This window comes from Sylvia atricapilla, chromosome 3 (assembly GCF_009819655.1).
Source record: "Sylvia atricapilla isolate bSylAtr1 chromosome 3, bSylAtr1.pri, whole genome shotgun sequence".
Taxonomy (NCBI): Eukaryota; Metazoa; Chordata; class Aves; order Passeriformes; family Sylviidae; genus Sylvia; species Sylvia atricapilla.
Window position 1 is genome coordinate 46,316,805 of NC_089142.1, and position 15,062 is coordinate 46,331,866.

At 40.9% G+C, this 15,062-nt stretch overlaps 1 protein-coding gene across 1 annotated transcript; it reads left to right on the forward strand.

Annotated features, from left to right (window-relative positions):
- The first annotated feature begins 7,509 nt into the window (after positions 1-7,509).
- On the forward strand, positions 7,510-14,957 carry CCN6 (cellular communication network factor 6). The gene is made up of 5 exons (XM_066315273.1): positions 7,510-7,572; positions 10,902-11,175; positions 11,512-11,754; positions 14,035-14,228; positions 14,632-14,957. Exons 1-5 carry the CDS (start codon positions 7,510-7,512, stop codon positions 14,911-14,913), a joined length of 1,056 nt encoding a protein of 351 aa, XP_066171370.1. The 3' UTR covers positions 14,914-14,957.
- The last annotated feature ends 105 nt before the right edge of the window (positions 14,958-15,062 follow it).

The window sequence follows — 15,062 nt, forward strand, 5'->3', positions numbered from 1 at the left end:
TTATGCTGTACCTGGTCACCTACGCTTTGGGAACAATTACTTGTTTCATTCAAATAGTTGTGTCAGAGATGCCTAGGCAGAAAACACACACTTGTCTCACCAGATGTCACCCCAATATCCCAGCATGGTCACCAGAGACTAAAAGGTACAGAGATACTCAAACAGATGCAATTCATTTCAGCCTGAAGATGAAGTGTCCATTTGAAGAAATGAACTGCACCAGGAAAGTACCTGTGGGTCTCCAAAACCAGGGTTCCTAGTTGGCACTTACCTGTCCCCAGTGCAGGACACCTAGGGCAATCTCACCTAAAACATAGAGCACTGCCACATCCCTCCATATATTGTGTTATAGTTCATTCTGTTAAATACAAGAACTTGTCTGGCTTGAGGTTCCCATTGTTCTGTCTTCTTATCCCTCACTTTCTTTGGTTAAAGGGTCTTTTGGTACCTTGGTAGTTTTCCCTTAGAGAGTCTCTCTGGAGTGTAGATAAATATACATGACCTTATACATGAGTCTTATGAGAAAAAACCAGCAATCTTCTTCCCTTAAAAGAACCTTTTCCTTTTCATGCATGAATGTGCCCACAGAAGCTGGATGTTGCCATCACTGAAACTGGTTTACAGTTTTGGCGAGATGGGCTCTGAGGCAGGAGTCCAACTTTGGGATGTCTGGACAGGGTCCCGGATGAACTGGATTCCCCAGGAAATGTCAGGGTTTCAGCTCATTTCTGAACTCATTTAGGAGAGCAAATATGTATTTGACTGAAATTAAAACCCAAGCCACTGCTGCATTTTTCCCCCTGATATGAAACAAGCGTTTAATTTAAAACAAATCTAACAGATGGCAGGGCTGTACCTAATGCAAGGCTGAGCATTTCTCCAGTGAATTTAAGGTGGTCTGAAAGAGATTTTAAAAAGGCAAGGGATGGAGGGATAGAGGCATTATTGAGAATATAGAAAAGCAGACTCTAGTATTTTTCTTGCTTTAAATTATATTGGGAAGGTTTACTTCCTTTTTCCTAATTAGCTTTGCAGTGCAGAGCCTTGCCTGGTTTATTCAGAAGCCTCTTGCGTGTCTGCTCAGTTACTCCAGGGATATCCTTCTTTTGCTAACTGGTCAGCAGGAAAGGCAGGATGAGGTATTAAGAGCAGTGCCTGCACCCCTCAGCCAGGAGCCCAGAGCAGTGGTGAGGGGACACAAGCCTCATGAATCATCTGGCTCCAGCAGCACTAAACCTTCTGCTTCTCTCTCCCATTTAGGTTTCTCTGGTTTTGCCTTCTACCACTGCTGTGTCCCACTTGAAGTCAGCACTGTGTCTCCCACCACGTGGGGAGCCAGAATTTTAATGAGGCAAAAAAAACATAAGGTGACATCTCTGATGTGCAACTTTTGCAGAATGAATATGGAGAGTTTTGTTGCTATCAGCAGGTCACAGCTCATTTATAGAAAATGCAAATGAAATAATCCTTTAGGCAAAACAGCACTGAAAACCTTGGATCCCAAACACATTATTCACTTGTTTGAACTGTCCTGTGGGCTTTTCTGGATTGGAGCTGCCTGATCCAGGTGCAGTCATTCACCAGGAGACTTTTTGCCTTAACTCCTTCCTGTTTTTTTCTTTTTTCTTGTCCTTCCCCTTCCACCCACATGGCAAATGAGGTTTGGGCAAGCCACCTGCTGATTCCTTCCTTCCATCTCTTATCCTTCATCCTGGTAGTGATAGTGAACACATGATTTAGACCTAAGCATTGGGATAAAATAAATAGATATTGTTGTGCAACAGAGGTGTTTGTTTGCTTTTTGTCTGATGATTTACAAGGAATTCTGCTGTAGGTGTGCAAGAGGAAGAATAACCGTACAACTGAATTGTTGAGGGGGCCAACCCAAAAGAACTCAGCTGCATTTTCTTGCAAGCTGGGCAGGCTTGCAATTCCTCTGGAGATTTTGAGCTGATGTAGGGTTTTGATTGGATGTTTGTAGATTTTGATGCTTTTTCTCTAAAGGAAAATGAAAAGAAACCAAGTGTGAAAGCTTAAATTGAGTTGCCCATTGGTTTTGCACTTTCATACAAATATGCTGAAGTAAAATTCTTAAGTAGAAAAATAAAGAAATTTCACAGTATTCTTCATATCCTTGTAGGGGTAGGGTTTTTTTGCCTCTCAGATAATTTATTGCTTTGTAGACCCCAAAAGACATAGTCTGAGGGCTGGGACATCATCATGTCCCTTCATCTCTTCTTCCATTCCAAAATATTCCCATTCAAGCATCTGAACACGGGCTTTTACCATCTTTGTGAACCCTGGACCTTGGCCACATCTGCGCCTGCCCAGCATTTGCTCTTTGGACTTTCCACCACTAGTTCCCCAGCTTCTACTCTTTTTAATGTATCATCCAATGAAGGAATAAATGCTTCCAGCCTTGAAACTTGGAGCAGTTTCCTTGTACCGCAGGAGAAGGGATGTGGTAGTGACTTCATTTGTGAGGAGAAAGATGTGGAGATGATGCCACCAGCAGGGAGGAGAGGAGCAGGCACAGCCTTCCTTCCCCTCTCTAAGCTGTTTCACTTCCTGAGACACTTGGTGTGAAAAACAGGCATCAGATCTGGCCAATGCCCTACAATTTATGTGTGTCTCTGGGTCTGTAGAGGGCATTATATACTTTTCCTGTAGACCAAAGGGATAAGTTTGTCTTTTGGTGCCAAAGTAAATCTGGAGATAGCAATGTGAATGCACCAGTATTTATGTGTGTTGGTTTTTTGGGTTCATTTTTTTTTTAATAAAGTATATACTAAGAATAAAATTAAATAAATCCCCAACTGGTGCCTTGGGAAAAAATACAACTCTTTTTTTGTGTCTTTCCCATGCCTTACCCTCAAGGAAGGTTTGGGCAGGACATTGGCTAGGACCTTATTTTCATTTCCATCAGGAATGTTTTTTAGCTGGCACACAAACTACATCTGTAAATAGTTCAGGACTTTGGGAAGCTGCTTTACTATTTCCTCCTCTAACTAACAATGGAAATCCTTTGAGAACTGTACAAGTCTCCTGCCATGCAGGGTTAGCTGCTCTGCTCAAATATTTACCCTGATGGTGCTTCTCCCTGAGGAGCAGCTGTCTGCCTGCTCTGCAGAGCAGCCCGGCTGGGGGAGAGAAAGGTACAGGAGGCTGAAGCTGCCAGAAGTGGGGTGCCCACAGAGCTGGGCTATGAGGAGGAAAGCTGATTTGCAAATAGAGTTTGGGCTGATCTGAGTTTAATTCTGTCACAGTGAATTCAGCATCAAACTGGAAAAAGCAGAGCAGCTGCACTGTGTGCAGAATTGGCCAATTCCAGTGTGAAATAGGTTAGCTTGGTGCAGTTGTGCTTCTTTACCTTGCTCCGTGGGCCCCAAATTTGTCTTCATTTTTATTCCTGTCTCTACCTTCACTTTGGTCTGCTTTTTGCAGGCTGTGCTTTTCTGGATTGATTGCACAGAGTCTGCCTCACTGAGCCAGGCAGAGCACAGACTGATCCTGTTCAGTGTGTACAGATACTTTTAAATCATCTGTTAACCAGAAACATGAAAACTCAGGCTGTCTTTGACAAAAATATTCAACTTAAAAAATCTTGAGGATTTCTAGTTTCACACTGTTGATAGTCACAGAAAGATGGACCATTTCAGAGATGTGAGCTTTGGAATACAAACACTTTTGGCATCTTTTCTCTGTTTAAGGCCTGTTAGAAGAAAACAGAATACAGACAACCACCTGCATAAATCAGTTTTGAAAATGGGACCTAGTCTTAAACCTGCATGTAAATATCTTCATATATGAGGTCGCTTGTTATAGCTCAGAGGAGCTTTATGAATTTGCTTGGAAGCAGACCACAGCTGAAACAGAAGCAGTGGCACACTGTGGGGAACATGGTATAGCTACCCTTGTACAAAGCATTTCTACCCCTCCAACAGTGACCTTGGTGTTGCATGTGCTATTGCTGACATGGGTCTGCAGGACAAGAGGAATTTCTGTCCCATTAGAAATACTCCCATCACCTTGGGAGAAGTTCCTTAGTCACCTTGTTGAGAATGTGCTGTTGTTGATGGTGCTCCAGGAGAGGTATGGAACATTTTTGGGTGCAGCTTTTGTCTTACACTCAATTTGAAGAGAAGCAAAAATAGCCCAAATGTACAAAAGCTGAGCACTTGACCAGCAGAGAAGAGAGGAACCTCACAAGAGTGCATCCATGGTGAGTGGGTGGTTTCTCTGCAATGGCCGTCACAGGTCCTGCCCTCGGGCTTCCAGCTGGGAACCTCACCATACCCTTGAGTATGGCTAATCCAGGACCTGGTGCATGCCATGCTGCCTGGCAACAAACCCTGCCACTGCCAGCAGGGAAATGTCTGTGCCTCGGTGTGCCCAAGTTGCCAGCAGTAGCAAGCAGTGAAATCCATCAGTGTTTTTGGAGCACTGCTGTTTTGAAGAAGGCAGCTTCCTTCCAAAGCCCAAGGGAGCAAACAGCATGTGAGACAGGGTGAGCCAAGAGCAATATGTTGTCATATGATGTTCCATTTCTTTTGACCCATCTATTTATTTATTTGCACGAAGAGACAGAAACAGGGGGTTTGACTGAAACAGAGGAGTCTCTTTGCAACATCCATGCCCAAAGAACAACAAAACAGGACAACATGCAAAAACCTTCCTGCCAAAAGGTGAACCCTCAGCTCTGGTGTGTGTCTGGAGCTAACACCCAGTTATTAGGAATGACCAAACCCAACCCTGGCTTTGATGGATTTTATTGCAGTAACTCCACCACGCCCAAGAAGGAATATTGAAATTCCTGGCCCACAACAAGTATCAATAACCTCTGGCATTTTGTCTAAGACCTTGTATCCAGTTGGAAAGCATAGTTATATCAATTTATGTGTTTATAACTCATACTTTTCCATCTTTTTAGACAATGGGTTTACATGGCATACTTAACAGACAGGAAGATGATTTTTTGCACTGAAGAGATGTGTGCAGTATGTGGAGATCATTAAATACACAACTAAATTACATTTCCATTCAGGGTGGTATTAGAATGGCACCAGATAGCAGAGCAGGTTTAGTTCAGGAAATGAATGATGCTTTATGTAATCAAATCTGCAAGGGAGATTTGGCAAGGAGGATGCATACAGACAAATTCTCTGAGTCTGGACATGGCATTAAAAACATTAGCTTTTAAGTTGTGGGGGGAGACCTGCAGGAGAGGAAAAGGGCAGATCATCTCCATTTATTTAAATCAGAGCCAATACTAGCAGAGACACAGACTCCAGTACTCAGTAGTCAAAGCACTGGTGCGCTATTTATGCACAGGGGTTAGTGCCACTGTCCTTGTGGTCTTATGGCTACTTACACATGCAGGGATCAGTACCTGCAGTACAGTGAGGTCCAGAAGCCTTATCTAAGTGCATTTGTTAGGGAAAGGCAGTGAAGGCACATTGTTTTGGAGGGCTGAGTCCTACTACAGCAGGAGTGGTGCTACAAGCAGCAGGCCTTTTCAGGCTCAAGAGGTATGCTGATTGATTTGCACACGTGTAAGCATTCATCTAGCCACCTAAAATGACATTTTAATGTGTTATAGCACCAGAATATCTTCCTTGGGGAGAAGCATTCCTCCCACTCCTTCCAAACCCAACCTTTTCTATCAATCAGCTTAATTTATACTCTAACCACAGTTTCAAAAGTCTCACTCTCTAAAGCTCAGATACCATGTTCTCCAGGTGATTCCAGCAAAATACGCCATATAAAACCAATGGGTAATCCTACAGAAATATCTCTCTCCTGTTTCCTAAGACTGAGGATCATCATTCACATCAGACCAGTGCTTGCCATCTCGCACAGAGCATTCCCGGTTCTCTACTGGTCACATGCTTTAGCTCTGCAATGCAAAGAGAAAAAACACATTTCAAATGAATGCTGTGGGCTACCCTTGCAGTACTAGAAGAAGAATGGATGTGCTAGTCCTCTGGCCTTCCTCACTTCTTACAGGCTGTGGAGTGAAAGGTGTGTCTTTTGGGCTGCAAGAGAAAACTGAACCTGGAATCTTCTCAGACAGACGGCATTGCTCATTATTATCCCCCTGAAAGGCTGCCAGGAGAGGTTTTGCAGCCTCCACCCTTGGAGGTTTTCCAGATCCAAATAGACAGAGCCATGAGTAACCCAGTCTGATCTCAGAATGAAATCTGCTTGGGCTGGAGTTCTACTAGAGACCCCCTGAGCTCTCTTCTAGCCTCAACTATCTTCTAATTCTGTGAAAGAATTTATGTTTTGACACAGAAGTGACTTTTGAGAAACCTGTGTGCTGTGTTAATAAACTTCAAGGAGAAGCACAAGGATGTCTTGAGTCTGCACTGCCACACACCAGAGTAACACCATGAAATGAACAGATCTGCTTCCTCTACTTGTCACCCAGGTACTGCCTGGACTTTATCCTGAGTTATGTGACAAAGTGATTGTGCTAAAGAAAAGCTGATTTTTAGTGTTTTACAGCTAAATGCTCAAGAGTTTGGAGGGGCAGTTCAGGGTGCATTTGTAACCACAGAGGGCATGTGGTGCTCCAAGTCCGGGAGCCAAACAGAACTGCTTGGACTGGATTTGATTCCATACTCCCACTGCTGCCTCTGTGGGAGGTGCAGTCCTTGGCAGCCTCCCCTAGTAACCCTTGGACTTCAGGAGGTGCCTGAGCAAGGACAAATGCAAAGGAGGAACATTTACAAGGGTACCACCAACACCACTGCTGCAGGGAGCTTTTATCTTTTCCTGGAGACCCTCACTTGTTATCCTAAAAATCAAACACATCACCTGGATAGCATTAAGGGGTAGGGAATTTTGACATTTGAACAGTCTTGTGCTTAAATGCAGTGACACGGCAATAAGACAAGGTGCATACTTCAGGGAAAAGTACATTACAGTTTGGGCTTCCCCATTAGGATTCCATGGAAAGAAACAGTGCAGAATATGTAGCAGCATTTTCACACTTTATAGCATCTCCTTCTCTCTTTAGAGCGCACGTACTGACTGAATTTTTATGCAAGGATTTGCTAGGCACAAAAGATTAGAAATTCTGAAGAACTCTGCTTTCTCTAGCTCAAAAATACATGTATTTGGGGCTCTGCCCTTCAGATTTTAGAAATTCCTGCAGTATAGATTTAAAGACAAGTTAAAAATAACACTGCATTTCCAGCAGCAAGATTTCGAGAATCAGATGTCACCCTACCTGACCTCAATTAAGTCTGGCTGAATCAGCTGGATGGGATCAAGCAGGGTGTGAAAGATCTGTATTCTAGCAGTGGGCAGAGAAAAGACCAGTTGGAAATTTCAGTGTGGAGCTGGTTCAGTACGAAGAGGAGAATTTCAAGTGTGAATGCATGTATGTGTTCGTGCATGTGCTGGGGAAAGTAGGGTTGGCAAGGGAGACAGAGGAGAGCTTTGTGTTCAGTGCTTCCTCTGACACAGCTCAGCCTGTTCCCTATCTCTCAGTTTCACTTCTGAATGTGCAAGAACATGCGGTGGCTCCTTGTTCCCACCATCTTCATCATCCCTTATACTCAACAGGTAAGTTCATTAAAAAGAAGAAAAAGATTTTCTCCTTCCTCACCTTGTCGTGGTTAAAAGTTTTTATTTGCTTTATGACAAATTAAATTTCAGAGAAGTAAATTCCTCACAAAGGATAAGGAGCCATTCCATACTTCTGAGTAAATTTCATTTGCAGCTTATTTACTGCATCAGTCATGATTTGGTAATTTTTTTTTCTCTGTACATTAATATGACTTGGTGGGAAGAAAAAAGAGTTAGGGAAGCTTAAATTGTCACTGGCCTTGCTTTTTTTTTTTTTTTTTAAATTTATTTTTTAACATATAAGCACAAAAGACTATCTGATGCAGTAAGAAAGTAAACATCTTATCCATGCTCATATTCCATATATATATGGATACATGTGTTTGCAAATACATATATATATACATACACATCGCAGTCTGACTTCAGGCTAGTTTTACAAATGAGAAAAGCACCAGGGCTGTGTTATACTTTGTCTTTTATGAGATAATTTTAAGTGATAGCTTTTTTCTAAAGGTATTTGTGTCAAATGCCAATTTCATTATTTATTTACCTAATTTTGAAAATCCACTTTATGTGCACACAGTGTATTTTTCCTTTACAATCAGGATGAATGTCAACAGAATTTTCAAATGGCTCTCTCTCTCCACTTTCTGCATATTTAAAGCCAGACTAAGATAACTAAACATCAGTGATAATACATTGCCTATTTTACTGTTTGCCTATTTGTGCCATACTGATCATGTTCAATCTTTAAAATGTAGGAAAACAAACAACACATGAAGGGCCCTTACACAATGGTCTCATTTTCTGATTTGCCCACAGGATCAGGAAAAGTATGCAAGAGGCTTGTATGATGTGAATAGCTTTGGTATAGAAACTTGGGGAAGTACAAATTAGAAAAAATATTTGACCTGTAAACTGTACAAGCGAACTTTACATTTTCATTGTAACTTAACAGATATGTGAAGATTTTTTATGTAAACTGAAGTTCTCAGTAATTCCACAGTTAGAACTGTGAGATATTTGCCTGATGGTGTTTTTCTAACTTTGTAAGAACTTTTTCGTCTCACACCTTTCAACTGACATCTTTCCCTAAAAAAAGGAGAGAAAACTCCCCTAAGTAGAAGTCTGTAGGTTTAAAGCATGTTTCAGATTGTAATACAAATTAAACATATTGGTTGAAGCACATAAGATTTCTTCCTGCTGCACATACCCATTTTGAAAAATGATACCTGATTCAAGCCACAAAACCTCATATTGCTGGCATATGGCCAAATTTCTGATAATAATAACAATAATAATAATAATAAAATACTCTACTTCTAAAGAGAGAAGCAGCAAGGAAGTGTTTCCTAAAGCAACTGCATTGTCTTAAACACTGCTAAATGTATAGGAACACCTATTTGTCTTGTTTCCAGAACAATCCTTTAAGAACTTTTATATTTCAATGCACTCTTTAATCAAATTAACATTATGGTTTATAGGAAAGGCTTTGCTGCCTTAAAAAGTATACTTGAGTTGGTTGTTTCTGCATTACTGCTTCATTTGGGTAAAAAGGATCAGAAGAAATCCTTTAACAAATGACACATTTATGAAACTATCTTCGTACTGCATGGAATACCACATGACATTGTTTAACATCCATTTACTATATGAATTGCTTATGTAAATTAATATCTAGCTTAAAAATCATTCAGCCAAAAGAATTTGAGAGCTACTACTTTGGAGCTTCATTAGTAGCTGCAGATTAAGATATCATAAGTATAGTTGTAAATGACCATGAAAAATGGAAATTAGGGGTACAAAAAAGGCTTTTAAAAGGTCATTTACTACTGCACTCAATTAAGCCAGCTCAATTATGCTGCAAGAGCTTTCCTGGGCTATGACATATGAAATGCTGGATTCTGCAGATACTTCCAGTTTGAAAATTTAGCAGCAAGGAACCCCAGCTGAATGACCCCTTTCCCTCAGCATCTCTGCTGAGGTGATTTCTACACCGGTAGAACCTAACAGTTTGGAGGAACAGACACAAACTGATAGGCTGGGCTTTGCATACCCAGAAAAAAAACATAGGATATATGTTCCAGGTTTTTTTCTGCAAGCTTGATGCTGATACTGGCACCTGATGAGGGGTGGGGTTTTCTTTCTCTTTTGCTCTTTGGGCAGTCAGAACTGTGTAGAGAGTAGTCAGAGCTGTGATGAGAATAGCTCCCAGGCCCTATGTTGTATAGTGGCCAAGTGCTGTGCATGCCCCCACAACTACAAAACCAGCCATCCATGGAGAATAACTATACCATGATCTGCATTTCTGCTGAAATCAGCAGCACAAAGAGGTTTAATGCTAAGAGATCTAAACTGCTAAGTTTTAGTTGTAGTTCTTAAAAAATGCGGATAGACTACAGCTATCCCAAATAGATCCTTTCACACTGTGCTAACTTAATCTGCTCCCACGTTTCAGAAAAATAAGCCCATCAAGAATTATTTTGGTCTTCCTTTACTTGAAAAAAAACCAACCAACCAAAAAACCCCAACCAAAACCAAAACAAACAAACAAACAAATAAAAAACCCCAACCCAATAATTCAGAGACAGAATGTGTAAACCAGTAAATTCTGGCTAGATCTTGACTTCCTACTGCTGATACAAATCTCTTTAACGAGATGTGTCTTTGCCCCGTAAGCCCTGGATTCAATGAAGGCTTAGTCATGCAAATAAATGCACTCTTAGAAAGTGACCTATTAAACTCAGTACAGCTACTCACTAGCCTCCCTTATTAGGATTAATTTTTTGCATCTAGCACAAGAGCATTTGTAAATATTATAATGCTCCTTTCCAAGCATCTACTCACATTTTGGAGCAAAACAAACATTCAAAAGAAGTTCCCTATTTTAAAAGGGTCTTGCCATCAGAAATGGAGCACAGTACTGTGGCTGGCTATAAAACAATGTGAGGAATCAAAAGCTAATCAATTTGATAGAAGGTTTCTAGGAAGGAATACTTAAAATAAAACCACCATCTACTTTAAAACACTTTTTTTAAACTTCTGTTCAGTTTTGTTCTATAGAAGGTAAAGACCAGTGAACTGTATTTTGTACAAGCAGTAGGCTAGGCTCACTGGTGGAACATCTCAGTGTATGAACTGATGAAAATGGTCCTCTGCCTTCTACTTAATCCTCACTGCCTTTCTCACTTTTTGATCTTGTGAAATGAGAAATGTTGCGCATCTTCATGCAACTTGTCAGTTTTTTCCATCTTGACTTCATTTTATGCTATTCCAGCTACACATAATGCATTCAGTGCTCAAAACAGCCCGCTGTGTGTAAGTTTTTCCACAGCCCACCAGAGCAGCCTGGAGATAAACCTTTGGAAACTGGTCAAGTCCAGCGCAAGGAGGTTTGCCGCTGGCCGTGTCGATGCCCACGGGTGCCAGCCTGCACCCCCGGGGTCAGCCTGGTGAAGGATGGCTGTGGCTGCTGCAAGGTCTGTGCCAAGCAGGCAGGAGAGCCCTGCAATGAAGCAGATGTCTGTGATCCCCACAAAGGGCTCTACTGCGACTACTCAGAAGATGAGCCTAGGTATGAAACAGGCGTGTGTGCATGTAAGTTGTTCTTTCATGTTCCCTTCTTGAAATCCAAGAGGGTGGGGACCACCAGGTGAATGGTTGTGGAAGAAAACTCTGCTTGCTAAAGAATTTATCCTAAATTTAGTCCTTCAGCTTCTCAGTCAGAGAATCTGAGAGTAGGGCCGGGATGGTATTTAAACTTACCTGCATTAGTGAAACCAGTTCATTGTGCACAAGCCTGCTATTGGCAAACACGTTGATGTCTGATTTACAAAGCTGTGCATATCATAAAGACTGACCACATTTTAGCACTCTGTTTAGCAAGACCCACATGCTCCTCTCGTGTTAGTAACCGTTGTTCACCATTTTCAGATCTGGTAGCTGTAGGATGTGAGCTCAATGGAGTTTATTATGCCAACGGGCAGACCTTTCAGCCCAACCACCTTTATAAGTGCCTGTGTGTCAGTGGTACAATCGGATGTACCCCTGTATTCACACCAAGATTAGCAGGAACTCCCTGTGCCAGGGTCCCCAGCAGAAAGAAGCCAGGACAATCCATTTGTGGCCTGGAACAGCACAAGCAACTTCAATCAAACAACTACAGATTGATGTCAGGTGAGCCTGGCTACATTGATAAACTTTTCTGTACATGAGTCTTTCTGCATTCAGTGTCCCTGGCTCCAGCAGCCAGCACACTGGCACTTGCCCAATTCTTGCTCAAGCCTTTGCCACTTACCCCTCTTACTCTCAGGTCACAGACTCATTTCTCTAAACCTAATGAATGTGAAAAGCAAAAAGGTTTTTGGCTTCTTCACCAGGGAATTGGCGAGAGCATCTTTCTGCAGAGGTTTGCCACTCATTGGATCAGCCCAATTAGGGACGCTGCTGGACAGCCATTCTGCAGCCTGGGAACTGCCCCACTTTATCCTGCTTTGTGGTGTTAGGCAGTCTTGGTTTTCACAGAGATACATTAACAGGATCCAGGTCTCTTCTTTCAATAGAAAGCAGAAAATTATAAAAATTGCCTTAGTGGCTTTCCCGCAGTCACAAATTTTTGGTCACTACAAGAACAATATTGCCCCCCAGTTTCTTTATTCAGTCTGATCAAAAGCATTCATAAACTTGTCCATGCAACTCTGCCAGGGTCAGTGCATAATCCCTTTAACTCCATTCTTGCTCTGCTGCTAACACTAGGTCTCTTTTTCACTCTAAGGAAGCACTGTTGCCAGAAGCAGCTATGCCAGCCCTTCCCTGGCCACAGCTGCTACACTTGTGCCATCTCCTTCCCTGAGCATGTGCAGCTTTCCATGGTTACAGCTAATGCAGGTACCAGAAAGCAGAGCCATTTATTTAGTGGAAGACTGAATCATCATCATGGATCAATAAAATAAAACTAAATGGACTGCAATGCTTTTCTGAAAAACTTTACCAAAGGCTGATGAGTAGATGCACATCAATCTGCAGTAAATAGACTTGCTTACAAAACCTGAAGTCCAGTTTGGACAGCTTCTCACGTGTAAGCAGTGGTCATGCAAGTAAGAAAAAAAAAATCATCTTTACCTCAAAATTATGATAAGATTACCTATATCTAGCATCAAAGCCCTTTAACAGAAATACACTTAACAATGTTGTATAAACATGTACTTGGTAAAGCAACTGACTTCAAGTGAAGAGAGATTTAACTTCTAGAGAACAATGCTAATCTGATTGAATTGAGACTATAATGCACTGAAAACAATGGCAACCAAATTACATGAGCCTCTGAAATATATCTCAGCACAAACACATCAATGTATTTCAGATATCTGGAGAACAGCATTAACCATTTACCTTGTAGTCCTTCAGTGGATCCAAACGCTACAGTCCAACCTTCAGCAACTCTTTCACTGACTGCAACACAACATCATTTATTCTGGAATTCGGATCAGCTGCACAGCACAGCCTTGAGAGCAGACACCCAGCTGGCAAAGCACACCTTCTATTGGGCTTGGTTCAGGGACCAAACAGCCCCTGTCCCTGTGGTGGCTGTACATGCTGTAGGATGCTGTTCTTTGGGAATCTTCTAAAGAAAAACACCTTGACATTTTTTTTCCAAGTAAAGTCTTCCCTCTCCTATTTCCCAGTCCAGCAGAAGTATCTTGTCAACTTGTCCATGAATTCCATTATGGCTCAATGGGCTAATCTTTCTTTTCATGCTGTGTATTTTGAAAATTCCCTTTTCTTCCTTTAACCATTTAACTTCCTTTTATTTATTGCAGATCTGTGACAGGCTTTTAAACTTGCTTCAATGAGATCTTTAAATTGCAGTTACTTTCCAAGTAGACAGTAATTCTGGTAATTCCAGGTAATTCTGCCCAGTCTCTTGCATAAATGCAGATTCCACATAGTTTCTTTGTAGAACTTTTTCACTTCAATTTTGTTTCTTTTTTTAAGTACACTCCACCTAATCCAGCCCTCAGGCTTTTTAGCGTATCTAAAAGTGATTGGATAATTTTATTCCTCAATACAAAACCTAAAGTCTTATCAATATCTACAAAGACACAAATATTAATGATCTCAGCAGCCTTTACAAAATTGGCCTAAAATAAAATAAAAATCTGGACATTTCATAAAAATTCCACAATTAACTCTTTTTACACAACATTTCCATCACATGAAACTGGAAGGTCATATAATACATGCAATTTCATAGTCCTTGCTAGGATCTCACAGTATCCAGTATCAGCAAAGTATAACTGGTATAACTGCAGCTCAGCTGAATTTTGTATAAATGTTATTTATGTCTCATTTTTAGGTTTACCTACAGAAGTACCTTCATGAACAGAAAGCAAATTCTTATCCTTGTATTTTCAATTCATCCTTTTGAGGCTCATAAATAAAATGTCGCTGTCTTAGCTTACAGAAGCTTACCACTAGTTTTGAAGAAAAAGTGCCTCATACAGGCAACTCCCTGGACACCCTGTTCCAGGACCTGTGGCATAGGCATATCCAGCAGAGTCACCAATGACAACAGAAAATGTGAAATGAAAAAAGAAAAGAGATTATGCTTCATCCAGCCTTGTCTGACCAATATGCTGAAGAAAATAAAGGTATTTCTTAGCATAAAATTAATTCCTAATAGAAAATTAAAATATTGGAAGTAATAGAAAATGCATGTATTAGCAAGTACTAACAAAATATTTACTTCTTTCTTTTTTACGGGTTTTAAAATAACTCTTTTATGTTTTCTACCATCAGTGTTCATGTTTCAATAGAAAACTACAGATGTGCAATTTCAAACAGAAGAATGTAATGTCCTGAAATACAAGTGCTGCTAATGCTGTCCTGATGCACAGTCATAATGAAAATATTTTCTATTTGTTGACTGACAAAGGGAAAATCAGGCAGCTTTCAAACTGAGTAACTTTCAAGATATTTCTAAGTAAATGTTGCAACCATTTTTTACATGATCTGCTTTTAATGTTCAGGGTTTTCTTTGTTTTAACATTCAAGATTCCAAAGGGAAAAACATGTCAACCAACTTTCCAGCTTCCAACAGCAGAGAAGCTAGTTTTTTCCGGATGCTCAACTACTCAAAGATACAAACTAACTTTCTGTGGAGTGTGCTTGGACAAGAGGTGCTGCATTCCAAATAGGTCCAAAATGATCACTGTACAGTTTGAGTGTCCCAATGAAGGCTTCTTCAGGTGGAAGATGATGTGGATAACATCGTGTGTGTGTCAGAGGCTTTGCAGTGCTCCAGGAGATATATTTTCCCATCTCAAACTCCTATGACAAATTACACCATTCACATGGACAGCACAGTCACGCAGACTATAACACACGGACAGCACATTCCTGAAGAGTCAGCATAATCCCCTGCCACAGCAGTGTTTATAATGAAATTAACACGTGAATATTCACTCAATTATTAAATAGCACCT